This window comes from Anolis sagrei, chromosome 2 (genome assembly GCF_037176765.1).
Source record: "Anolis sagrei isolate rAnoSag1 chromosome 2, rAnoSag1.mat, whole genome shotgun sequence".
Lineage (NCBI taxonomy): Eukaryota > Metazoa > Chordata > Lepidosauria > Squamata > Dactyloidae > Anolis > Anolis sagrei.
This window is the reverse complement of record NC_090022.1, coordinates 225,265,095-225,290,542: the sequence shown is the minus strand read 5'-3', so window position 1 is coordinate 225,290,542 and position 25,448 is coordinate 225,265,095. Positions and strand designations below refer to the sequence as shown.

The following is a 25,448-nucleotide window of genomic DNA, read 5'->3' as shown; positions in this document are numbered from 1 at the left end:
CTGAAATCCAAAGTGGTCCATGTGTGGATGAAATAATGACACTTAATGTTTCTATGTATGCAAACTTTGCTTCATGCACAAACTATACATAAACTGTGTATATAAAATGTTTATGAACCATAAATGAATTCATTTTTCTGCAATTTGCAATATGGTGCAATATTCTTGCATCAATATATGTATGCTATAGTGGTGCGAACCCAGGAAGCCATAGCAGTAGCGAGTTAAATCTCAACACAAAACCATACTGATATTCCAAAGTTTTAGTTTAATGTTAGAAAATAGGGTTACATAACTACAAATTCTCAATTTTCTGTTTAGCCTTACAAACTCCTGCAAATAAAAGGAATTGTCCAGTTTATATTTAAAGGTGCTCAGAAAGATTTCACACTGCTAAGTCAGAATTTCCCTTCAGCTGTCGTAGTAAATATTCCAAAGAGTGTTACTGAACAACATACAAAAGCTGATATATTTCATAAAATAAAGTACTTAACAGAATGAGGCACGTGGATATTTCCCTGAGAAAAAGTTTAGCTGCAACACTTCTGCCACACCAGTCTGGAAACTTAACATAATGTGATTTACGATGCAGTTGATTCCTAAAATTAATACTTAAAAATTGTGGTTTCCTTTTAACATAAATCTACACAGAGTGCTGGAGAGCCTTTTTGGCTAGAAAGACATTATTTGGCTAGAAAGACATCCCAGCAAAATTGCATGTGGATGCTCTGAAGATTTTGTCAACTATGACTAATTTACTCAATTAAATTTTCATCTCTTGCTCTCTTCCTGCTAGACTAAGAAATTTTATCCCAAAAAATGTCAATCCTGATCCTTCCCTTCCTTTCTCTTCAATCAACATTATGAAAAAGAACCTGAGTGGCCACGACAGATGAGGATCCAGGACTGGCTCTCTGATAAGATCTTTTAAAAGGTAAAATAAATGGAGAGGTTAAGAAGTGTTTAACTTTAAAAAAAACTTTAGCAGAGGTGGCTAGTGGACTTCCATGTTACTGGGAAAGAGTAATCTAGATTTTATTCTGAACCTCAAAGGAGATAGGGAATAGCACCTCAGTTAACTCCTTTGTGGTCCAGACCAAAACCCAGAGGATTCCCCATCCCATTGATATGGAAACCACCACTCATAGCTGAATGCCCTTTGTAACAAAATGAATATGATGATAATCCTTTTGGAGGAAAGCTCATCTCCAAATGCACAGAACAACATAATCTTGCAACACCTGTTTTAAATATAAGGCAAGAAGAAAAACAGTGCACTCAGTATCTCTTTGACATCCTTATCAGAAGAGAGCTTGTACCATGCAGAATGTTGCCTGTCAGTGTCTGAGTTGATAGAGAGCTTTGTCTCGCAAATGCTCATCCAAGCAGTGTATCGCAAAGGGGTCGATGTCAGTGTCAAACTTGTTGGCAAAGAAGTGGTGTTTCCGTAACATCCAGTTCAAGTCTCCCACTCCAAAGACACACACTGAGCGGATGTGGATCCCACTGCAAGGCGGGTATGGGGCACCCTTTGACACATCCCCCTCAAAGTAATGCCACTTAACAAACCTGGCCAGAGCGTTCATGTCTGAGACATCATATTTATTACTGGCAGAGACAGCTCCAGGAACTTCAGGAATTCGCTGAAGAGTAGCCCACAAGTATTCATCAGGACTGTACGTGTCTTTAGCCCATTCTATAAAAGCAAGGATGTTGATGTTCTCCAATACATATTCTACAAACTTCCTGCTAACAACAAAGTAGGCACTGCCAGAGAAAATGGGTGTATTGAGAGGCGGGTGCTGCTTGTCTATTCCCATATTCTTTACCTTACCATCAATAACTTCATGATGCTTCTTCCACCGCACCTCCTTGTTTGAAGGCATTTTCTCGGTTTCCAAACTATTTTCACCTTTGAGGGCCTTCAGTTTCTCTATTATTTCCTGGTTAGTCTTGATAGGGAAATCCATACCACAAAGGTTGATCAGGTACTTCCAGTTCGCACTCCTCCTGTAGAGGTCTTTCATGCAGTTGAGGTCCGCTTGCACTCTGCTCCACGAGGCATACACAACACTTTCCAACTGGCTGGCAATGAAAACGTTGTCAAAGCATGAAGCAATCCCTTTAACTGCAGCCAGGAAAGACTCAGGGGACTTCTTATCAACATGAATGCAGTAATAGTTCTGAGGTGCATAGATGGCTCGCAAAAGCCTTTCAAGCATATTAATTTTGTGATGAACTACTATTGAATAAGCAATGGGAAATTCTGCTTCTTCTTTGCTCAGGGGTTCCATAATATATTTCCGTCTCTTAATAAAGGAGGCACAATCTGTTGTCTTGTTAATGTAGTCATTTGCAGTTAGCTTTGGGCGCTTCCTAAATGAAATAGTTAACAATTCCAATTTTACTTTCTGAATTTCCTCTGGATCACCCTCCAATATCTTGGAGCAGTTTATATTAGTACTGGGGTTTTCATCACTCAGCTCCAGGTGTTCATGATGCAGATAGTTTGGTTTCTGGTGAGTTCGGATAAGGGACCAGGTCCCAATGGTAAAAATTAACACCAAGAGAAACTTGAAACGTAGAATATGACACTGACGAAATTTCCTCTTCAGCATTTCAGAGCGTGTTAGGAAATCCCCATGCATCTAGGAGGCTTTTGCTGTATACATGATCAAGTTCTACCTTCCAAGCCTTTTATTTTCACTACTCAGAAGATGATTCCTAGGAATTAAAAGAAAACATGTTAAAGCAAAACTATAATCTAGTCAAGGAATCATGTTTTTGAATGTTATGTCTTTTCACCTAAGCCCTACCACCGTCTCTGACTAGGCATGTGTTATCTCAGACTTCCAGGACTAAGTGTGATAGACATTTGACTGTGCCCTTTTCCCCATGATATTCTGTTGCTAAAATAAGACATTCTTTTACATACAAGCCTTTGAATTGATGAGTTTGTTACTGTTTCACACTCAACTCCCCCCCCCCCACTTTTTTTTTTTTTTGCTGCCTTTTCTCCATGCACAGTTTCAGGTTTTGACTAAGGAGAAAACTGACTGAACTGACTCAGATGGTGTAGCATTCAATGTCACATTACAAAAGCTGTTACAATGAAAAATCACTCAGCTGACACAAGTTATATTGCTCAGGCAAGCAGATGATTTCCATGAGTAGTCCAGTAATGGATGTGAACTGGCACAGAAGCAAAGTGTGTCTAACTCAATGTAAAGGACACTTTACAGAACATTTCTTGGGGAAATGTTAAGAAGAGATCTTTGTAGAGTTGGCCTAATGTTTTCTAAACTTTTATTTCAAGACAATGAGAAGGTGCTGTGATTTTTTATTTGTAATTGGTGACTGGCATTTATCTATGATCAGTGATTTATGTTAAAAGATTGCTCCCAAGAAAAGTCTGCACAGAACATGAAAGTGTGTGTGTATTGGGGGTGGTGGTATTGTTTTCTGATTGACTTTAAACTTATAGATGCCTAAATGCATGTTTCTGGCTTTTTAAAAAAGCTTTTACTTTCAAAAATTTTATTTAATTCTTATTGAGTAGGAAACTAATATTTTTATCACTTATAGACTAAAGTATGTGGGCAATACAGAGAGGTTGTGGCAAAAGACTACAGAGAATGCATTATTTACCTAAGAGAACACCTCTGCAGGAATTTCTGAATCCTCCAGTACAGTTCCATGATAAAACTCCAGCAGAAGCTGACCCCAGAGTCATGCTGAAGAACCTAGATATTCCTATAGAGGTGTCCTCTCAGATAAAAAAGTAGCAATTTCTTTATTTGCAGCTTTTAATTTTTTGCAGGAGTTTTGTGTCCCTAGCCTCAATAAATGTGGATGCCTGACTGTATTTCTGTGAACTGATGATTCTGTTAAAACCAAAAATGAAGTCAAAGAAACCCAATAAAGACATACACCAAATTGACATCTGTTTCATAGAATCATAGAATTAGAGTTGGATAAGACCACATGGGCCATCTAGTCCAACCCCCTGCCATGCAGGAAAAGCACCATTTTGATGTTTCTTTTTTAAGTTGAGTGATACAACTGCATGGTGAGGCCATGTTTAAAACACAAGTCTCAAAATTTCAACAGTCATAGCAACTCAGAATAAATGACGTATGGACACCATAAATAGATAGCTCCTGGGTTGCCAAGGAAAACTCTGAACTTTAGGGCCAGACTAGGCCACTGAATGGAACTGATGGAAAAGGAGTAGCACTGGGACACAAAAGCAGTATGAACACCATGCCATGTGCATACATTTAGTGTGTTTGTTTCAATTCCAAGATAATATTCATGGGAATAGAGAAAGAAACAGAGTGTGGAGTGTCATGGGTTAATCCTTTCTCTCTGCATTGCCGCTCTTGTGTACAGTTATTCACTTTGATTCCACTTTAAAGGCCATGGCAGTGTTGTATATAAACTACATAAATGGTATGTTGCAGTTTGGCTGAAATTAGTAAATACCCCCTGTCTGAACTACAAACTCCAGGCTTCCCTTGGATGCAACCATCACAGAATTGAAGCAGTGTGAAAGAGTAGCTGGTGACATCATGAAGCTGCTATCGGTGATACAGTAGCAAATTGTGCCCTGTTTCTGGTGGCCTTTTGTTAATAACTGAAGAAAAAGAACATTAGATTAAATAAATGTCTAGATCCATGTCCTTTTCTGTTCTTGTGGGACAGCGTTTCTCAACCAGGGGTCAGGACTCCTGGGGGAGTCATGAGGGGGGTGTCAGAGGAGTTGCCAACAACCACCAGAAAACACAATATTTTTTGTTGGTCATGGGGATTCTGTGTGGGAAGTCTTGCCCAATGCTATCATTGCTGAGGTTCAGAATGCTCTTTGATTGTAGGTGAACCATAAATCCCAGCAACTACAACTCCCAAATGACAAAATCAACCCTACCCACAACCCCACCAGTATTCAAATTTGGGCATATCGTGGGTGTTTGTGCCAAATTTTATCCAGTGAATGAAAATACATTCTGCATATCAGATATTTACATTATGATTCATAACAGTAGCAAAATTAGAGTTATGAAGTAGCAATGAACATTATTTTATGGTTGATGGTTACCACAACATGAGGAACTATATCAAGGAGTTGCAGCATCAGGAAGGTTGAGAATCACTGTTGTAGGAAGATGGAACAAGGAAGTTGGTCCTTGAACATTACACTGATTCTCTGTCTAAGATTCACTCCAAAAAATGCCTGATAGGCAAAGCAAAAAGGTGGCTGAGGAATGTGTGTCTGTTCACTTGAGTTTCGATGAAAAATAGCTCTTCAAGAATAATAATTAGAACAATTACTTTCCCTTTAGGATTACAGCAGTTCCCAATATTTTGGCCCTGTGGGATTACAGCAATTCCCAATAGTTTGGCCCTGTTTCAAAGTAAAAATAATAATAATTTAATACATTTCTGTGTTGAAAAGATGGCACAACCATGGATGCTTAAGAGAATAACATGCAACCTAGGTATCTGCATCATAACACATAAAAGCTACACCTTTGAGAGTCTGTCCAATATAAACTGAAGAAAGCTTTGGGTTAGTAAGGATGTATATTGTATCACTTAGGATAATTAAAATAGCTGCATGTAAAAAATAAAGACATTACCTTATTTACTTCCACTGTCATTTGTTTTCTTCTTTTATATAAAAACAAACCAGGAACTGTAGTTGCACAGAAAAGAGGTTCTTCCTTGCTCTTGTATAATAGGATCAATTAACCAAATTAAATATGGGTTACTTAACCCATTTTAATGTTCTTACTATATATTAGAAGGCTCTTTTCAGATTAGCCCTATGCCCAATTAAGGTAGATCCTATACTCTAAAAAGGCATTACTTTAATCTGTTTAAGTGTCTGGGCAAAACAGGTTTTGTGTTATATTAACTAAGGTAGCTTACTGAAAGAAAAAATAACTAATATGAATCTAAAGGAGCATTTTAATTTCATTATTAAATATTCTAAGAACCCATTCCTACGAATGAAATGCTACACAAAGAGTGAGAGAGACAAGAATGGATGATAAATCAACATGTATCTTGGAAGTGCCCCTTCCCTGGTAAGCATAATTAAAATTCAGGATGTTTGGACATTCTCCATGGATACAAAAGGAATACTAAAAGTAAATGGAGTTAAGAATAAAAATATTAGCATCAGTAAATATTGACTAGAGGTTAAAAGGGTAGACATCAGGCTGAAATAATAACATCGAAGTACAAACAGTAAGATCTAATAATGTGTTATGGGGGTCACAGGTTACTTAAACATGTAAAATACAAAGAAATACAGTGGAAAATGCTGACAAAATGATATAGGACCCCCCAGTAATTAGCCCGCATGACAAAAAGGACATTTACATTCTGTTGGCATGAATGCAGGGAAATTGGATCTTTTATCCATATGTGGTAGAATTGTGCCAAAGTACAAGAATTCTTTAGAAAAATAAAGGGGAAATGGAGGCATTATTAGGGCAAAAAATAGAGTTGAACAAGAAACAGTTTTAAACCCTAAAACCAGAAGGGGAAATCAGCAATAAAAATTGGGCCAAGATGACAAAATATGTGTTAGCTGTGGCACAAGTTATGGCCACCTTGGGATGGAAATAGCATAAAAAATAGAATACACAAAATTTAGCAAACTGTATGGTTCAGAATTATATTTTGGACAGGAAAAATAAATATTTCTATGAATTCCCCAGGGGATAATAGGAAGGAAAATGGGAAGAACTGATAGTCAAGGTAAAGAGTAACAGAAAATATATGGAATTGATCCAGACTATCCTTACGATCCAACAAACAGAATGAATGATAAAGGAAATGTACGACTGTTCCCGGAGAAAGGGAGAGAATGGGAAAAGGGATGGATGCAAGTAGGGGCAAGAACGGTACTAATAAGGTGTAAACAATAGGCAACACCGGAAGAGGACAAATATATATGGAAGCTTTTCCCCCTTTCTTTCTTAGCTTAATGGGGGGGGGGGGGGGGTATATGTTGCCTTTGTTATTTAAAAAAAGTTCTCATGAGGAAATGTGGTTATGTTAAACCCTACTTGTACAATCTAAATAAAAAATAATAAAAGTCCCTTTCTTCTACCTTCTTCCCTTCCTTGAGTTTTGACCATTATTTTGGGCTACCTCTCTCTGGAATTTCTCCAACCAACATGGTTCTGAGAACTATAGTGTTTTTCCAAGATCTGCTCCTTCACTCCAAAACTTGCTCCCACTGAATTGGAGGTCCCATGCGATGGAGGAAGTGTAAAGTTTTAAAACTTGGATGGTAATACCTCAAAACAACTGCACCTGACCCAGAATGTCCTTGGAAGCAAAACACCAGCTATATGTCATATAAAGCAAAGAAAACTCACTGGTTTATTTACTTGAAAGCATTTGTCCATGAACTAGTAAAAGAACACAAACACACGATTACTTTACCCATACTTTTATGGGTTAAAGTACCGCCCTGAGTTCCCTTGGGGGGAGAGAGAGGTCCACAAATAAAGTTTTATTACTATATTACTTTTATCAGCTTGTATGCAATTTGAAATTATTACTAAATTTCAAGGTAAGATGGAAAAGAGACATAAACAGACCAACTTCCTTATAACCTTTATAGATAAGGAGCACAGTGATAAAACCACTCCATAACACAGACAAAGGCCAAGGAAGGAAGAATGATCTTTCTTGAAGAATGTCCCTATGAAAGAAGTTACAAATTGAGTATATTTTATCAGAAATGCTTGAGATTTGGGATTCTGGGGGGATTTGGAACTCTTTTATTTACATGTATGTATATAATGAAATATCTTGGAAATGGAACCCACAAATAAAAATAAAGTTCATTTATCTTTCATATACACATAGCCCTAAGCTCATTTTTGTACAATATTTTTTAATAATTTTGTGTACCAGAACAAAATTTGTGCTCACTGAATCATCATACCGGCAATTTTGGAGTATGTTGAATTTTTAGATATGCTGCTCAACCTGTATTTTCTTTTTTAAAAATGCTCATACATTCTCATAGATTTTGAAAGAAGAAAGTGAGCCAGTCTTAAAGCTGTCAGTTAGTATGCAAAGAACCTAAGAGGAACTGAGGTTTGTGTGTGTGTGTGTGTGTCAGGAGCGACTTGAGAAACTGTAAGTCGCTTCTGGTGTGACAGAATTGGCCGTCTGCAAGAATGTTGCCCAGGGGACATCCAGATATTTTAGCCTCCTATGGGAGGCTTTTCTCATGTCCTTGAATGGGAAGCTGGAGCTGACAGATGGAAGCTCACCCCTCTCCCCGGATATGAACCACCGACCTTTCAGTCAGGAGTCCTGCTGGCGCAAGGGTTTAATCCATTGTGCCACTGGGGCTCCTACTACCGGGAGCTCCTATAGAAGTACTAGGGAAAGTCTTTCTTTCAGAACAAAAGAAATGATCATATGTATTTATTAAATCTTATGCCTGGAAACACTCAAACAGCTTTGTGAGTATAAATTGTGAAAAATATAGTGATTGCCAGTTTGATAAATGAAAACAGATGAAGCTATTATGGTTAAAACACTGGTAGGGCAAAGTGAGCAATCCATATGGACTTTTGATGCAGCATCGTAACATTGTTTTTTGGTTGTTGTGTTTTTAAAGAGAGAACTAGATAAAAGGGTGAGCAGCCAGCTGATAGACTGCATATAGGAGGCCTTAGTAATGGGAAGATAGATAGGAAAAATAGCCAGCAGCAACATTCCAGAGATGTGAATACTGGTTAGATCTTTCATTAATTATTGGGACAGAGCATGTGGTAATGACACAACACAGAAATATTAACTCTTTGTAGGATATGCTAAAAACTTGAGATTGAAGAGCTAGCAGATAGCAACTGAAATCAGGAAGTGCAAACGTAAAGCATTATACAAGGAGCTGGGGAACCAGTCAGAGATAAGAGAATTAAATTAGCCAGGACATTTATTCCTGTACAGATGATTGAGAGTAGATTGCTTCAGCACCGAGTTCCTCATGGCTGCAGAGTTTGATCACTGCGATCTGAACAAGGAATATTAAGACGATGCAAGGTATGTATCAAATCCCATTTGATGTTGGAAACTTAACAGGACCAGCTCTAGCTAGCCCTAGGAGACTGCCGATGAATACCAGGTATGTATGCTATATTTCAGAGGAAGCAACTAGCAAAACCACCTCTGACTATCCCTTGGCTAAGACTAACCCATGAAATTAATGGCGTTGCCATGCATCAACAAGTGACTTTCAGGAAAAAATATATTATTCAATACAATGAAGAATAACTGCATACCAGAAGTATCACAGCATGGTACCAACAGCAGGATACAGGGAGCAGGATACAGGGAGTGTACAACTCCCCCCCCCCCCTTAAGCCAGCTCCAATGGCTGCCTATCAGCTTCCAAGCACAATTCAAAGTGCTGGCTTTAGCCTATAAAGCCCTAAACGGCGCCGGCTCAGTTTACCTATCCGAATGTATCTCCCTCTATGAACCTCCAAGGACACTAAGATAATCTGGGGAGGCCCTGCTCTCGGTCCCACCACTATCACAGGCATGACTGGTGGGGACGAGAGACAGGGCCTTCTCCGTGGTGGTTCCTCGGCTGTGGAACTCCCTCCCCAACGACATCAGATCAGCCCCCTCCCTCCTGACCTTTTGTAAAAAAAAAAAAAACATAAAACCTGCCTATGGGGTCAAGCCTTTGAGTAATAAGTTGGAATAATCTGGGAAGAGAATGTTTTAACTACCTTAATGATCTGACCCGGATGATGTTTTAAACCGGCAAATTGTTTTAAATTGACTGTTTTAAAGTGATTGTTTTATAATGGTATTACTGTGTTTAATTGTATTGTGATTCTTAATGTATTGTATCAGCACCGTGGGCTGCCTATTGTAAGCCATCTGAGCCCCTCCCCAGAGGTGAGAAGGATGGGGTATAAATGCCCCCAAATAAATAAATAAATAAATAAATATAAATAAATAAATAAATAAAAGTAAAGTTGCAAGCACAGAAAGTATCTAACTGCAATAACCTTCTGCAAGTTCAGACCTATGGCTATCTTGCCATAGGTCTGTTTGCCTTATCAGTCTGCTGCATCCAGAGTTTAGGGAGGAGAAACTGATGAAGAGGAAGAGAAGGAAAAAAGGGATTTTCCCATTCACTTATGCCTGATCCACCCACCTCTGGCTTTGGTCTTACTCACTGCTGACATGCAGTCTCCTCAACAGATGACTCCTAGGGGACTGCATTCAGACAGAAAAAATAACTTTCTATAGCCATACAAGAGAAGGGAGTCCTCGGTAAATGAGCATTGATGTGTCTGGTAATTAGACGTGCCTGTTAGACAGCTACTTTTTTTCTCAGTTTCCTCTTGTCAAGGAAGGAAGACATACAGGCAGAAAGAACTATTCAGGGTTTTTCCACTTCAGTGAGGCCTCTGGGGTTCTCTACTGCAGTCTGTTTCCGTTCTGTTTTATCTTGCACTGAGAACCATACTTGTATTTGCAGGGGACAGCAGTCCAGTGAGAAAGGTTTCACATATGTGGCCCCAATTCATTTCTGTTGTCTGTGAAAAAAAATAGGACAACCAGCTTTGAAAATGTACATATTTTGTTATCTGTCAGTTTCCTGATTCTTGCATGCATTGCACAATTTGAACGTTCAGCTTTTGAGCCATGCCTATAAAACATATTAGAGTCAGTGTGGGGAAGTTGCTCTATCACTCATTTCCACCTACCACTAAGGAGGCTGTTCAGGTCATGAACCGGTGCTTGGCCGCTGTCTTGGACTGGATGAGGGACAACAGATTGAAACTAAATCCAGACAAGACAGAGGTACTTCTGGTCAGTCGTAAGACCGAACAGGGTACGGGGTTACAGCCTGTGCTGGACGGGGTCACACTCCCCCTGAAAGCTCAGGTACGCAGTCTGGGAGTTCTCCTGGATTCATCGCTGAGCCTGGAACCCCAGGTTTCGGCGGTGGTCAGGGGAGCATTCGCACAATTAAAACTTGTGCGCCAGCTGCGTCCATACCTTGGGAGGGCTGACTTGGCCACGATAGTACATGCTTTGGTTACATCCCACTTAGACTACTGCAACGCTCTCTATGTGGGGTTGCCTTTGAAGACTGCCCGGAAGCTGCAGCAAGTCCAACGCGCGGCAGCCAGATAACTAACGGGGGCTGGGTACAGGGAGCACACCACTCCACTGTTACGCCAGCTCCACTGGCTGCCAATTAGCTTCCGAGCACAATTCAAAGTGCTGGTGTTGACCTATAAAGCCCTAAACGACTCCGGCCCTGTTTACCTCTCCGAACGTATTCTCCCCTACGAACCATCAAGATTATTAAGACCATCTGGAGAGGCCCTGCTCTCAGTCCCACCGGCCTCACAAGCGCGCCTGGTGGGGACGAGGGACAGGGCCTTCTCGGTGGTGGCCCCGCGACTCTGGAACTCTCTCCCTCTGGAGGCCAGAACCGCCCCATCCATCCTAACATTTAGGAAATGGGTGAAGACGTGGCTGTGGAGTCAGGCCTTCAATGAATGAGACAACACCATAGGACCCTGGATGGAAGTTGATGTAGATCCATCTTAATAGGACGACTGACCACTGTAGTTTTATATATAGTGTTTTTAAAGTTGTTTTTGTAATTGTGATATATGATATTTTAATGAGTGTATATGTTTTTTATGGCTGGAAACCAGGCTGAGTCCCTCAATGAGGTTGAGAAGCTCGGTATAGAAAACTGTGAAAAAAATAAATAAATAAGAAATAAATTAAGTGTTGGATTACAACTTTGAGGACTAGGACTTGAATTCCTGCTTGGCCACAGAAACTCACTGAGTGACTTTGAGCATGTCACACTTTCTCAGCCTTAGAACAAGGCAAAGGCAAACTTTCCCCTGAGCCAATCTAGCCCAGAAAATCCAGTGGAAGTTTTGCCATAAATTGGAAACAACTTGAAGGCAAGCAACAACATAAAACATATTACAGAACCACTTGAACACTGACAGACTGTGAAACTGTTATGGTTCAAAAGTACAAGCAGTCCCCAAGTTACAAACACCCAACTTACAAATGGAGAGAGAGGGTAATGGTGGCAGTGTCCATCTGGACAGTGGATTAGGCTAAATTGAACCCAATCTTGTGGTCAGGTTTCCCCAGGATACTGAAGAACTTTATATCTCTGACTTTGCCATCATTTTAGTGTTTAGTATTTAGGAAAACTATAAGAAAACCACCCACACTGTTCAAAATGCTTCAGGTTATCTTTAAAGCATATGATCTGGGATATAACAATGGCACTACAAACAGACTCACAGTTACAAACATTCAACTTACAAATGACTCCTAGCAGGCCTGTAGCCAGGGTTTTGATTCGGGGGGGGGGGGGGGGGGCTAAGTCTGAGTGAGAGAGGATCTACTCTTGCAAACCTTTTGTATCATTATCCCAATACCCCCATGCATATGGGATATATTGAGCATGGTGATCAGATCATGATATGAATAAACATAACAGTTTAAATAACAAATGTTATTTATTTACTTTCATTAACAAAATGTTTAGAATACTTTTTGACTTTACAGCAACAGTCTTCTTTTCTTCTCCCCGGCCATTTTGCCAATTACTTTTTCTGATTTGATAGTGATGTCCCAATGAATAGAAATCATTGCCAGTCCACTAAGTCTCTGGTGTGTCATTACATTTCTAGATACACTTTTCACTCTCTTCATGGTTGAAAACGATCTTTCCACACTGCATGCCGTTACTGGTAGAGTAGCTAACACAGTCAAAAGGAAATTAATTGGCCGATAGTAGTATTGTCACAAAGTATTGTCACAAAGTTCCAACACTTAAGTACCTCAGTATCTTTCTTAATTGATGGTGTAATATTATACCACTTTATGTACTCAGCCTTGACGGAAGCAAGTGCTGTGTCATTTTCAAAGTATTCTGACCGTTGTTCCAGGGGCATCGTAAAGGAAAGATAGTGCACCGAAGGCCCAGGTGAGGACAAGGACGCCACCATGCCATGTACCAGTAAGGCCTTCTCGTGGACCACCCTGAGAATTTGGGGGGGGGGGGACTGAAGCCCCTCAACCCCCCCCCCCCCCCCCCCCGGCTACATGCGTGACTCCTAATTAAGAATGGGGCTGAGACAACAGAAAGTGAGAGAAGTCTACACCTAGGAAGGGATATTCACCCCTGAAAGAGTTATAATAGGGGAAATGTGTCTCCACTGAAGTTTTCTCACCAATCCCTGTTTCAAGAACAAGCCAAATTTTACAAAATCCAATTATCACAGGGACAGAAAGTGAGGTGAAATCTTTTGAACAGGGGCACAGACAGCAAAACAAGCACCACGGTGTGTTAATCCTTCCCAGTGCTATCCAAAGCTAAAATATATACCATATATTTTTTGCTGGGGTTACACTTTAAAATGTACTTGTTCTGACTGATATACAAATTCAACTTTAAAACAAACCTACAGAACCTATCTTGTTCGTAACTTGGGGGCTGCCTGTAAAACTTTCCATACTTCTGGTGATATAATCCAGTGTTAAAACCTGTATGGCACCATAGTAGCTGCTTAGTCTCCAAGTTGGAGGTCTTTAGATTTAAGCAATCATGTAGTCTAAGTAAGTTTTATTGTTTTCATAACTTTGTAACTGGATTAGACAAGAGGTAATTAACACTATGGTAGAGATTACGTGCCCCCCTTCAAACTCTGACATGAATAGAAGATAATTACAGCATTCTTTTAAGCTGGTGATTACTTACATGCAAGATTTTTGTAATTCAAAGCCAGCACAAAACTATATGAAGTGATCGGCATCACTTGAGGCTGTGAGATTGCAAATAATTTTCAAAAGAATGCTGACCACCACGGCAAACATGAAGTGACAGAGTATTAATTTAGATTTTACCTGGCTTCTGTTTGGATCATGTAGCATGAGAACAATTTCTGTAAAATACTCCACCATTGTTCCAAAGAACACAATTCAAAGTATCAAGCAAAAGAGATTACAATGGGAGAAAATCTCTATGTAATGCTTGCAAACATTGTGCTTATGTGAGAGGAGAGATTGTACAGATTTGGAGGGTACATGAACACTGCAAGATCTATGCCATGTTCTTCCTTAAGAACAGACATCCCATAAAAATGGGAAACAATACAGATGGCATATTGAAAAGGGAGTGTTTCAAAAATGGGGATTTGTTCATTGTGAAACGTTGGTTGTGACATGAAAGTAGTCATAAATTATGTTGCACAATGACCGATACAGCCCTTTCATTGTGATTTTTCCACAATGTTTGCCTTCAAATAGCTTTCCCTGTGGGAATAATCCATTAAGGGACACCACTGTGCAAACTCCTTTCTTGCCTGCAGGGCCTCTTTGACACCCTCGCACTAGCCCCATTGTGAAAGAGATGGCAGTGGCTCAGCCAGCCTCAGATGACAATCTAGTCTTCCACTGACACCACTTTATTAAAGAAACCTAAGCTTGCCTTTGCCATCCTGTGATGGCAGGATAATTGCTTCTTACAAATTAAAAAGGAAGAGGGGGGAATTTCAGCAGAAAGGGCAAACCAGCCAAAAGCTGCCCCAAACAGAGACGGCTTTTGTGCCTCCACACAACAGGGCCTATTGTTCTTGGCAAACCTTGAAATCTGTTACCTATAACCTTATTGAGAAGACCTGTTTGGAACAGCAGAGATTCCAAATGGGTAACTCACACCCCCTATCGGCCCCTCCTCTCCCCATTAAACAGATATCCTTTTCAAAACAACTTAGAAAAACAGGCATGCTGCCAGGTAAACCTGGGGCTGCCTGCTCAAACCATCAGTCATCATGCCTTCCTTCAAATTTGCTGGAGCCTAGGTACTGACTCGTCAAGCGCCAAATGACTCACAAGAGGGATGCCATGCAGAAGTGGAGCAGAAAGGGGGATTTCATTAATGGGGGCAAGTAGGGGAGGAGGGAGTTTGGCTAGATCCAAAGGTCTACTCTTTGATACAATCAACTGTTTTGAGTGTATCTGCTGTAATGTTCGCCAAGATTAAATTGTATAGTGTGCTTTAATAACATTTGTTGCATTGTGGCACCAAGTCCCAACATTCTCCCAACACAGGAACCAAAAGGAGGCACAAAAAGGGCTCCAACTGCTGTTAAAAGGAGAGCAGTGAACAGGTCAGCCTTGTTTGCCATAAGAGAGAGAAAAAACCCAGGAGTAACCACTGAAAAGACAATCCCATGTGTCCTCGCTATATAGCAATGGGATGCATCATCAAAAAGCCCTCCTGCATTGATCTTAAGATGTTTGCTGTCACTGTAATCCTTCAAGCTGTTTACAATTTATGACAACACTAAGGTTGACCTATCAAAGTGTTTTTTCTGGAGTGGAGCGTATGTGACTCAGCCAAGGTCATCCAGTGGGTTTCATGGTTGAGAGAGGAATCAAACCCTGAGTCATAGTCCAGCATCCACACCACTATACTACTTAGGCTCAAAAAAGAAAGAAAGAAAGAAAGAAAGAATATATTGTCTTTTAGATGGTTCAGATAGGACTTGAAAGTCATAGCTAGCATTTTGAATAGTGTCTGGAAATGCACTGATAACCACAGAAGTTATTTTAACAAGTAAGCTTTGTGAAACTGGTGCAGAGGTCACAGGAAGGGGCTGCTTGACAAACCAGACTTCCTGTCTATTTCTGAACTCAAAGACTTGTCATCTAGAAGTCTGAAAATATGGCTAGTTACTAATACTAATGCAAAAGATACTAATGCAAAATAAATTTGTATCATGATTTGGTATTCATAGCTACTATGCAGATATGGTTAATTAAAAAAGTAGTTATGTGCATAGAACTAACAGAATATTAAGTATGTAGTCTCAGGACCTATCTGAGACTAATAATAATAATAATAATCATCATCATCATCATCATCATCATCATCATCATCTTTATTTATATTCCGCTCTATCTCCCCAAAGGGACTCGGGGCAGATTCCAAACATAAAAGTCAAACATTCAATGCCTGACTACAATAATACATCCATACTAACAAAATTTATACAACATGCTCATTATATTGTAACACTTAATTCCAACTGTAAACCTTGTTTTGAAGTTGGTCAGAAACACAGATCAATAGCATGGTATAAATACAACTGCTAGCCCCAATAGAGTAGACTCAGTACATCAATTGTTGAATGGTAGGTCAACATCTATTGAAGCCACATTAATTCAATAAATTTACTTGCAACTTGATGTTGACCAAGATTTAAAAGGCAGAAGGAAGTGTGGAAACAAAGAAGCCAGTTCATGGACACCTTGGGTCCATTAAAATTGTGCCCATTTACACAATTCCCTTCAAAGTAGTAGAGACATCTCTTCTAACTGTAGGAGGACTTTGACTTTGGGCATGTTTTCCAACTATGAGCAGATGTGTTCAGCTTTTCAAAAGACATGATGGTATTAAAATGCATGATAATAATGCACCCGGTCTTTTATAAATCTTCATTGTTGTCAAGAAATAATAGTGCTGAGAAAAATGAGAAATGATGTAATCTTAGGTTAAATTCTCACTTAATGCCAGAAATCCTAAGAAGGATATAATTTACTAAACTATTACAAAATATAAGTTACCATTTTAGAATCTACATTTGAAACCATTGTGTAAACATTTAGAGGTCATGTTTAATCTTCTCACAAGAAAAAAACAAGCAAAAATAAGGCAATCTTATAGAAAAAGAAAAGCTTCCTCATTCAGCTATAGTTCAGTGCACAGATGTCAAATGTCATTGTCAGTGTAATTACAACTACAGATAAATTGTGAGGTATAGTATTGCAGTCTTTGTGTTAGCTATTTGTCTAATCCACTGGAGTAGCAGACAGTACCTGTTTCACAGGTTGAGGACATGAAGTACACAACAACCTTGAATGAAGAGGCTGGAGTACAAATTAAATACAAGCATTTAGCTGAGGCACCTTCAGCTTTATGAAGCTCCTCTTAGAACATATAAAGAACTTAAAATAAAATGTCCTCCTGTTGCCTTGATTTGGGCTGTTCAAACCCAAAAGCAGCTCTCTCACTGCTGTCATTGACAACTTCTGTTAGTAAGACCTTTGACTTCTCTTTCCTTTTCCCAAGCCATTGCACAAGCAGAGATTTGCATATGCAATCTTAGATGTTTTGTAACTGTATGCACTCAAATTAAATTACTGCAATGGTCTGAATTCACTTTCAGTAAGTGATGCTGTTGAGTGTACCCTATTTATCTAGTGAAAGGCTTATTCAGAGAAGGCAACAGTAAGCTCCCTCTTCCTTCAAGCTCTGGAAGAACATACATTGGTCTGATTACCTTTTCACTTTATTTACAGTAAATTAAAAGTTGCTGTAAATAATAGCCAAAGATCAAGATTCCCTGACTTACAATTAGCCTGATAGTTGAACCAGTGATGTTTACAACAGTAATAAAAATATAGAGGTTACGATGACTTAAGGTGCATCTACACTATACAGAATTAATGCAGTTTGACCCTGTTTTTAACTGCTATGGAATCATGGGAGCTGTACTTTTTCATGGTCTTTAGCATTCTCTATCTAAGAGTGCTGTTGCCGCACCAAACTACAACTTCAATGATTCTACAGTGTTGAGCCATAGCAGTTAAAGTGGTGACAAACTGCATTAATTCCAAAGTGTAGGAAAAGGTTTTCCCTGACATTGAGACCCGTCATGTCCAACTCTGGAGGTTGGTGCTCATCTGCATTTCTAAGTCGAAGAGCCGGCGTTGTCCATGAACACCTCCAAGGTCATGTGGCCGGCATGACTGCATGGAGCAAAGTGTAGATCCACCTTTATTGTCCAGAATACAGTCGCCTTTAAAATATTCTTGAAATGTTAGGTTTTAAACAGATGTACCTTGCCGAGAGTCTGATGTCTACCTCACTAAGTGTTTTGTAGCATCTCAAAAGATTAAAAACATACATTATAGTGTAGGTTAGAAAACTAGTTTCTACAATGCCAGATACATGAAGTGGCTACAAATTGGCATGCACATACAAATGTATTCAGGCCTTAAAGTCCTCCAGAGGGGGTTGCGGTTCTCATGGTCCCACCACCGTTAGAAGCATGGTTGGTGGGAATGAGGGAAAGGATCTCACTGTAGTGGCCACTTGCTTTGGAATGCTCTCCCTCAAGAAATCAGAGAGGCTCCCTCTCTATCTACAGTACCTTTAGAAAAGAACTAAAAACCTGGATGTAGGAGCAGGCTTTTGAAAATGGATGATTACTACTTAGTATGATGGTGGTCTTTTAGCTCTGTCAAATACTTATGGGGTTTTTTTTACTGGTTTTGCCTCCGGGGTGCAATATGTTTTTAAACCCAGTACACATTTTTAAACTGTGTATTTATTGTGATACTGTATGTTAATTTAACCTGCTTATGATTATTGGTTATATATTATGTCCTGTCTTTTTGCTTTTGCTTACGTATGTGTTATGATTTAATTTTGTTGTAAGCCACCTCGAGTCCTTTTGGAGAGGGGGTTGGATATAAAATTATTATTATTATTATTATTATTATTATTATTATTATTGGGAAAATATGACATTAGAGAGAAATGACTTAGAAAAATTACAGAAATGTTTTGGGGCTAATAGAACTATGACACTTTAATGATGAACAAATATCATTTGACATAAGCTTTTGTGGAATGCACCCGCTTGATCAGGTGTAGAAAGAATAATAGGCAGATCGGTATATTAAGAGTCTCCAGGTTTGAATGGTTTTTAGAGCAATAATTTTAAAAAGAGTGTTGAAGCAACACAAACAGTAACATTCATGTGCTGTCAAAGGCTTTCATGGCCAGAATCACTAGGTTTCTGTGAGTTTTCCGGGCTGTATGGCTATGTTCCAGAAGCATTCTCTCCTGACGTTTCACCCACATCTATGGCAGGCATCCTCAGAGGTTGGGGAATCTGTTGGAAAATCCAACAACTGCTACGTTCAGCAAAGGACAAGAGAGATCCTCTCACATCTGCAGGAGTCTACCATATACCATGCAGCTGTGGATAAGCTGACATAGGGACCACCAAATGCAGCGCCCAAACAAAAATCAAGGAAAAGGAAAGGCACTGTAGTCTAATTCAACCAGAGAAGTCAGCCATAGCAGAGCACCTGATTAACCAACCTGGACATAGCATATTAGAGAACACAGAAATGCTAAACTACTCTAACAACTACCATGTCAGACTACACAGGGAAGCCACTGAAATCCACAAGCATGTGAACAATTTCAACAGAAAGGAAGAAACCATGAAAATGAACAAAAGCTGGCTACCTGTATTTAAAAAACTCTAAAATCAGGAAAGAAAATAAAGAGCATCAGGGCCAGCTAACACCTCCCAACAAAGGATTCCCCCCAGGCAGCAACCAGCTTTGAAGCTGCAAGGCCACTGAATGCTAATCTAGGTGGCCACCTGCCTCAAGCAGATAAGAGTTCTTTCTCCCAACCTGGACATTCCACCAATATATAAACCTCACTTGCCGAGTTTCCAACATGGCTTCTTGCATTATATGTATGACAAATATTCCAGTCTCTATGCAAAACAAGGAAGGATTATAAATGGAGAGAAAGACCAAGATGTGGACCACCGTGGGAGAATGTTCAAATCACCCAAGATACTCCAGTATTTCTTTGAAGGTACTGTTCAAAAGAACTGGGAAATTTGGGGAGTTGCAATTCAAGAAATTATTTTTTCCAAGCTATGCTCTGGGGCTGGCTGAGGACATCCACTAGTTTAGGTATTATGTATGTTAAACAAAGAATAAGAACAACCCAGTTGCAGATACTCCACTTTAAATTATCCAATAATACAATTTACCTACTTAAAGGAAACTTGGCTGGAGTTTCCATACACATCATCTTGGAAGTAAAGCCACTGGAGCTCACATCTAGGTAAAAACCCACAGGAATACATGTGGTGATGAGGAGAGGAAAAGGAAAGAGGAAAGAACAAAGATGCAATCTATGCAAATACAAACCTTTTAGCACACAGCCAGATTCTAATCATTTCCTCACTCACTCATTCATTCATTGCAATATTATAAGCAAATGTGTCAATGGCACATGGTAAGTGAGCAATATGTTTGGCCTGCCAGACACATTGGCAACATACACTGCCGGTGGTGGGGAAGGACCACTTGTAAAGGGACAGTTAGCCACAGATATGTGCTCTAACACAGTCAGTCCTGTTTTTAAAGTCTCCCTTTAAAATACCACAGGAGAGAGAGTAGGAGGGATCAGTGCTTCTTTTAGGTTCTCCCAGAATGGACTAAGCTCTTGCCTTTCACTGCTTTACTCAGGCCCCTTCCACACAGCTGAATAAAATTCCACATTATCTGCTTTGAAATGGGATATATGGCAGTGTGGCCTCAGATATTCCAGTTCAAAGCAGATATTGTGAGTTATTCTGCCTTGATATTCTGGAGGCCCTCCCACACAGCCCTATATCCCAGAATATCAAGGCACTAAATCCCATAATATCTGCTTTGAACTGGGTTATCTGAGTCCACACTCAGATCATGTGGGATTTTCCGCCTTGATGATATAGTGCTGTGCAGAAGAGCCTTGGAGAATGGGGTGGTTTCTTTGTTGATAAAAGTTAAAATATAGTATTCACATTGGTCCATGGATAAGTTGACCCAGGTTTCTTTTTTGGGTGGAGGGTTATTTTTTTGAATAAAACTCCTAGATTTATACATTATTATGTAGAGTACCCGAATTACTTGGAAATTCTTGAAGTTGTCATCCAAAAACAGCGATCTATCCAAGCTCAGCTTTATCAAGAAAAGCTTTAATGACATATGTCAGAGAGAAGGCAGTAGCAGAGTGATGCAAACAGAAACACAACATCACCCTATCTCGGTTCACTTATGGAACACTTCACCCAAGTCATTATCTTCATTCTGCTGGATAGAAACTTTCCAAGCTCAATATGGAATGTAATTGTTCTTCCTCTCCTCATCCAACAATAATACACGTGGAAGATGCAAATAGTTATTTTTGGCTTATTGCTATGTTTCATGATCTTGTGCTCATCTACACCAAGAATCTCCAGAGTCTCCGTCTATGGAGTTTTCTAAGCAGAGGCTGGATGGCCATCTGACAAGAGTGTTTTAATTGTGTGATCCTGCATGATAGGGGGTTAGACCAGAGGGCCTGTGTGGTCTCTCTCAATTCTAGGATTCTATTATGAATCCTTCCTTCATCTAAAACCATATAAACATACAATGGGACTTTCTCCAAAGCAAGTGCAGCCTCTTCGGGCTCTTCCACACAGCCATATAACCCAGATATAATCAAGGCAGATAATCCACAATATCTGCTTTGAACCGAGGGTCCTTCCACACAGCCTGATATCCCAGAATTGCAAGGCAGAAAAACCCACAATATCTGCTTTGAACTGGGCTATCTGAGTACATGCTCAAATACTGTGGAATTTTCTGCCTTAATATTCTGTGATACAGGGTGGCATGGAAGGGCCCTGAGTTATCTGAGTCCACACTGCCTTGTAGCCCAGTTCAAAGAAGGTAATGTGGGATTTTATGCAGCTGCGTGAAAGGGGTGTTTGCCTTAAGGCAGTGGTTCTCAACCTGGGGTCCCCAGATGTTTTTGGCCTACAACTCCCAGAAATACCAACCAGTTTATCAGTGGTTAGGATTTCTGGGAGTTGAAGGCCAAAAACATCTGGGGGCCCCAGGTTGAGAACCACTGCCTTAAGGCCTTCTTTCTCAAGGATAAGGATGGTCTCCCCCAAGATGTTTTTGTCTAATGAAGCATTCCTAGGATCACTGTCATTTAGCCCCTGGGAAATGTAACTCACCATATTCATTGGTCTATTTTCTTGGTATATGAAAGGTGAAACCTACAACCCCACAAGTAGGCATTTATGAATGGCCAAAAGAAAAGTTTCATAATCTGCATTAAGAAATCTGAAAGCTTCTACGCTTCTTGGTGACCTTTCAGTTGCTGTAATCACACACACAAAACAACCACCAAAAAGTCCCATCTTATCCCCACCACAGATTTTACAACTGACCAAGAAGTTCTCTTCCCAGATATGCTTGCACTAAAGGGGTTAACTAGCTTGCTGTTGTCCCAACGTTGTTTGTAAATGGTGATGGTAACTGTGAGACCTTCATTTATGGTAAATCTCAGGTAATTGTCACAGTCTGTGTTCTTTGATTTTTACATTTCTGACAAGCAGCACAATTTCTCCCCCACTCCTCAAATGAACACAACCCTATCTATACTTGCTAAGTGAGGATAATATTTCCCATGGCTAATGAAGCCCCTTCTGAACTGATGGTAAAACACGCCTGAAGAGGTTCCATAAAATCAACTGGTTGTATTTACGTCTAAGGGCCTTTCCACACAGCCATATAACCCAGAACATCAAGGCAGAAAACCCCACAATATCTACTTTGAACTGGTTTATCTGAGTCCACACTGCCCTATATTCCAGTTCAGAGCAGAAAATGAGGAAATTTATACAGCTGTTTTGGTTGCAATCTTTGGTCCTCCTGGGTTTAGGACTTAAATTCACAGAAGACCCAACCATCTTGGCCAACTGCTAGGAATTCTGGGAGCTGAAGTCCCAAACACAAGTAGGATAATGGGTTATCTGTTCATCTGCTCTACCAGATGAACAAAGAAAGAGTACTTCAAAGGGTAGGAGCCCCTGGTGGCACAATGGATTAAACCCTTGTGCCAGCAAGACTCCTGACTGACAGGTCAGTGGTTGGAATCTGGGGAGAGTGGGTTGAGCTTCCTCTGTTAGCTCCAGCTACCCATGCAGAGACATGAGAGAAACCTCCCACAAGGATGGTAAAACATTAAACATCTGGGCATCCCCTGGGCAATGTCCTTGCAGACAGCCAATTCCCTCACACCAGAAGAGACTTGCAGTTTCTCAAGTCACTCCTGACAAAAAAAAAAACTTCAAAGGGTGCATCTACATAGTTGAAATGCCAGAGTTTGGCACTGCTTTCACTGACATGGCTCAATGCTATGGAATCCTGAGAGTTATAGTTCTACAAGGTCATTAGCTTTCTCTGACAAAGAGCTCTGGTGTCGCACCAAACAATTCCCAGGATTCTATAGCATTGAGCCATGCCAGGTGAAGTGATGTCCAACTGCATTAGTTTGGCAGTATAATGCACCTAAAGAAAAGTTTATCTTAATGTTTCTGAAACCCAGGGCCCTTCTACACATCCATATAACCCAGAATATCAAGGCAGACAATCCACAATATCTGCTTTGAACTGGGTTATCTGAGTCCACGCTGCCATATATTTCAGTTCAAAGCAGAAAATGTGGGATTTTATTCAGCTGTGTGGAAGGGGCCTGGGTTTCCACCATTCTCTCCATCCATACCACCCTTTTCTACTCTTTCCTTTCCTTGGGCCCTTCCACACAGCCCTGTATGCCAGAATATCAAGGAAGAAATCCCACAATATCTGCCTTGAACTGGGTTATCTGAGTCCACACTGCCATATATTCCAGTACAAAGCAGAAAATGTGGGATGTTGTTCAGCTGTGTGGAAGGGCCCCAATACACAGCCTTATGTCCCAGACTATCAAGTCAGAAAATCCCACAATAAATGCTTTGAACTGGAGGTCCCTTCCACACAGCCCTATATCCCAGAATATCAAAGCAAAAAAATAAAATCCCACCTTATCTGAGTATGGATTCAGATAATGCAGTTCAAAGCAGATATTGTGGGATTTTCTGCCTTGATATTCCGGGATATGGGGTTGTGTGGTTGTGTTGTCCGGAAAGGGACCCAGAATATCAAGGCAGAAAATCCCACAGTATCTGCTTTAAACTGCGTTATCTGAGTCCACACTGCCATATAATCCAGTTCAATGTGGATTTTACACATCTGTGTAGAAGGGGCCCCCAGCCTCCTCTTCCGACAGAAACGCGAGTCTCGGGATAGTGCGAAGTGTGGAAATCCTTCTTTTAAAACGAGAGCGTCATCCTTTGAGAGTGAAAGAAAGAGGCTAGGGTGAAACCTCGCTTGGGCTGGAGGTGAGGCAAAGGCTGGGAAATGTGTTCTCAGGCCAGAAGAGGAAGAGAATGCATCACAATGTATTTGTGGCAACAACCAACGCAAGTGACGCTGAGCCTGGAGGGAGGCTCTCACCAAACAACAGCGAAACCTGCCCGTTTCAGGGGCGCCTTGACACTGGAGACAGGAATGCAGATTGCTTTTGAATCGTGGCAATTGCGGCTCAATAAGGTGTTGAGCCTTCCCTGCTAAGGAGTGCCCTTGCCTCACCAAAGTACAACTCTCAGGACTCCAGGGAAAAGGGGCTGGGGCGGCATCCATTCCACCGCAGGAGAGGAAGGCGCGCTTCGGAAAGCCTGTCGAGTCCGACAAGCGGAGACATCTAAACCAACCCAACAACTGGCCAACTCCAAGAGCAAAGTCCGTTGAAGGAGCGTCCCCGCTAATCGAGCGAGTTCATAAAAAGGAAAGAAAGAGGGAAGTTCAGCCTGGCTGCCGACAACTCGCAAGCCCTTGTCAAGGAGGAGGGGAAGGAGGATGCCCGCCAAGGAGGAAAGGACCTTACCTGCAGCAAGCCTTGTGGCGAGGAAGAGATGGAGAAGAAGAAGGAGAGTGAGGAGGCGCAGCTGGCCCCTCCTTCCTCCCTTCCTTCTCTCCGCCTCTCCTTCCTCTTCATCCCAGGCAGGGGGACTCAGAGCTTCTCCTTGGAAGGCATCGCTGCTCCGTCCTCCAAGGAGAGAAGGAAGGAAAGAAAGGAGAAGGGAAGAGAGGGGAGTGAAAGGAAAGAAGGGGGAGAGGAAACAGGGGAGGAGTAGGGAGAGGCAAGGAAAGGAGAGGGGAAGGGAAGGTGGGAAGGGAAGGGGAGAGGAGAGGGTAAGGCCCCATCCACAATCCAGATTTGCAAACTTGGCATTCTATGAAATGTCCTTGGAGCATGAGCTGGCCACTTGTAGTGCCCCTGGTGTTGCTCTAAGAACAGTGTTCCTCAACCTGGGGATCGGGACCCCTGGGAGGGGGTCGTGAGGGGGTGTCAGAGGGGTCACTAAAGACCATCAGAAAACACAGTCTTTTCTGTGGGTCATGGGGGTTCTGTGTGGGAAGTTTGGCCCAATTCTATCATTGGAGGGGTTCAGAATGCTCTTTGATTGTAGGTGAACTATAAATCTCAGCAACTACAACTCCCAAATGTTGAGATCTATTTCCCCTAAACTCCACCAGTGTTCACATTTGGGCATATTGAGTATTTGTGCCAAGTTTGGTCCAGATCCGTCATTGTTTGAGTCTACAGTGTTCTCTGGATGCAAGTGAACTACAACTCCAAAACTCAAGATCAA

General features: G+C 40.8%; 1 protein-coding gene across 6 annotated transcripts; it reads right to left on the bottom strand.

Annotated features, from left to right (window-relative positions):
• Positions 1-248: 248 nt before the first annotated feature.
• Positions 249-24,875, bottom strand: GCNT1 (glucosaminyl (N-acetyl) transferase 1). 6 transcript variants are annotated; one of them, XM_067464431.1, is made up of 4 exons: positions 24,680-24,875; positions 19,927-19,992; positions 10,211-10,595; positions 249-2,724 (listed from the first exon to the last, which is right to left on the bottom strand). In XM_067464431.1, exon 4 carries the CDS (start codon positions 2,646-2,648, stop codon positions 1,338-1,340), a length of 1,311 nt encoding a protein of 436 aa, XP_067320532.1. In that variant the 5' UTR covers positions 2,649-2,724; positions 10,211-10,595; positions 19,927-19,992; positions 24,680-24,875; the 3' UTR covers positions 249-1,337. The 6 variants fall into 6 exon arrangements, with proteins under 6 accessions (XP_067320532.1, XP_067320534.1, XP_060618161.1 ...); XM_067464433.1 differs by lacking the exon at positions 10,211-10,595; XM_060762178.2 differs by lacking the exon at positions 19,927-19,992.
• Between the last annotated feature and the right edge of the window lie 573 nt (positions 24,876-25,448).

What these genes read in the sequence shown, in the direction of transcription:
- GCNT1 (XM_067464431.1), bottom strand. Translation starts at nt 2,648, where the DNA reads ATGCATGGGGATTTCCTAACACGCTCTGAAATGCTGAAGAGGAAATTT.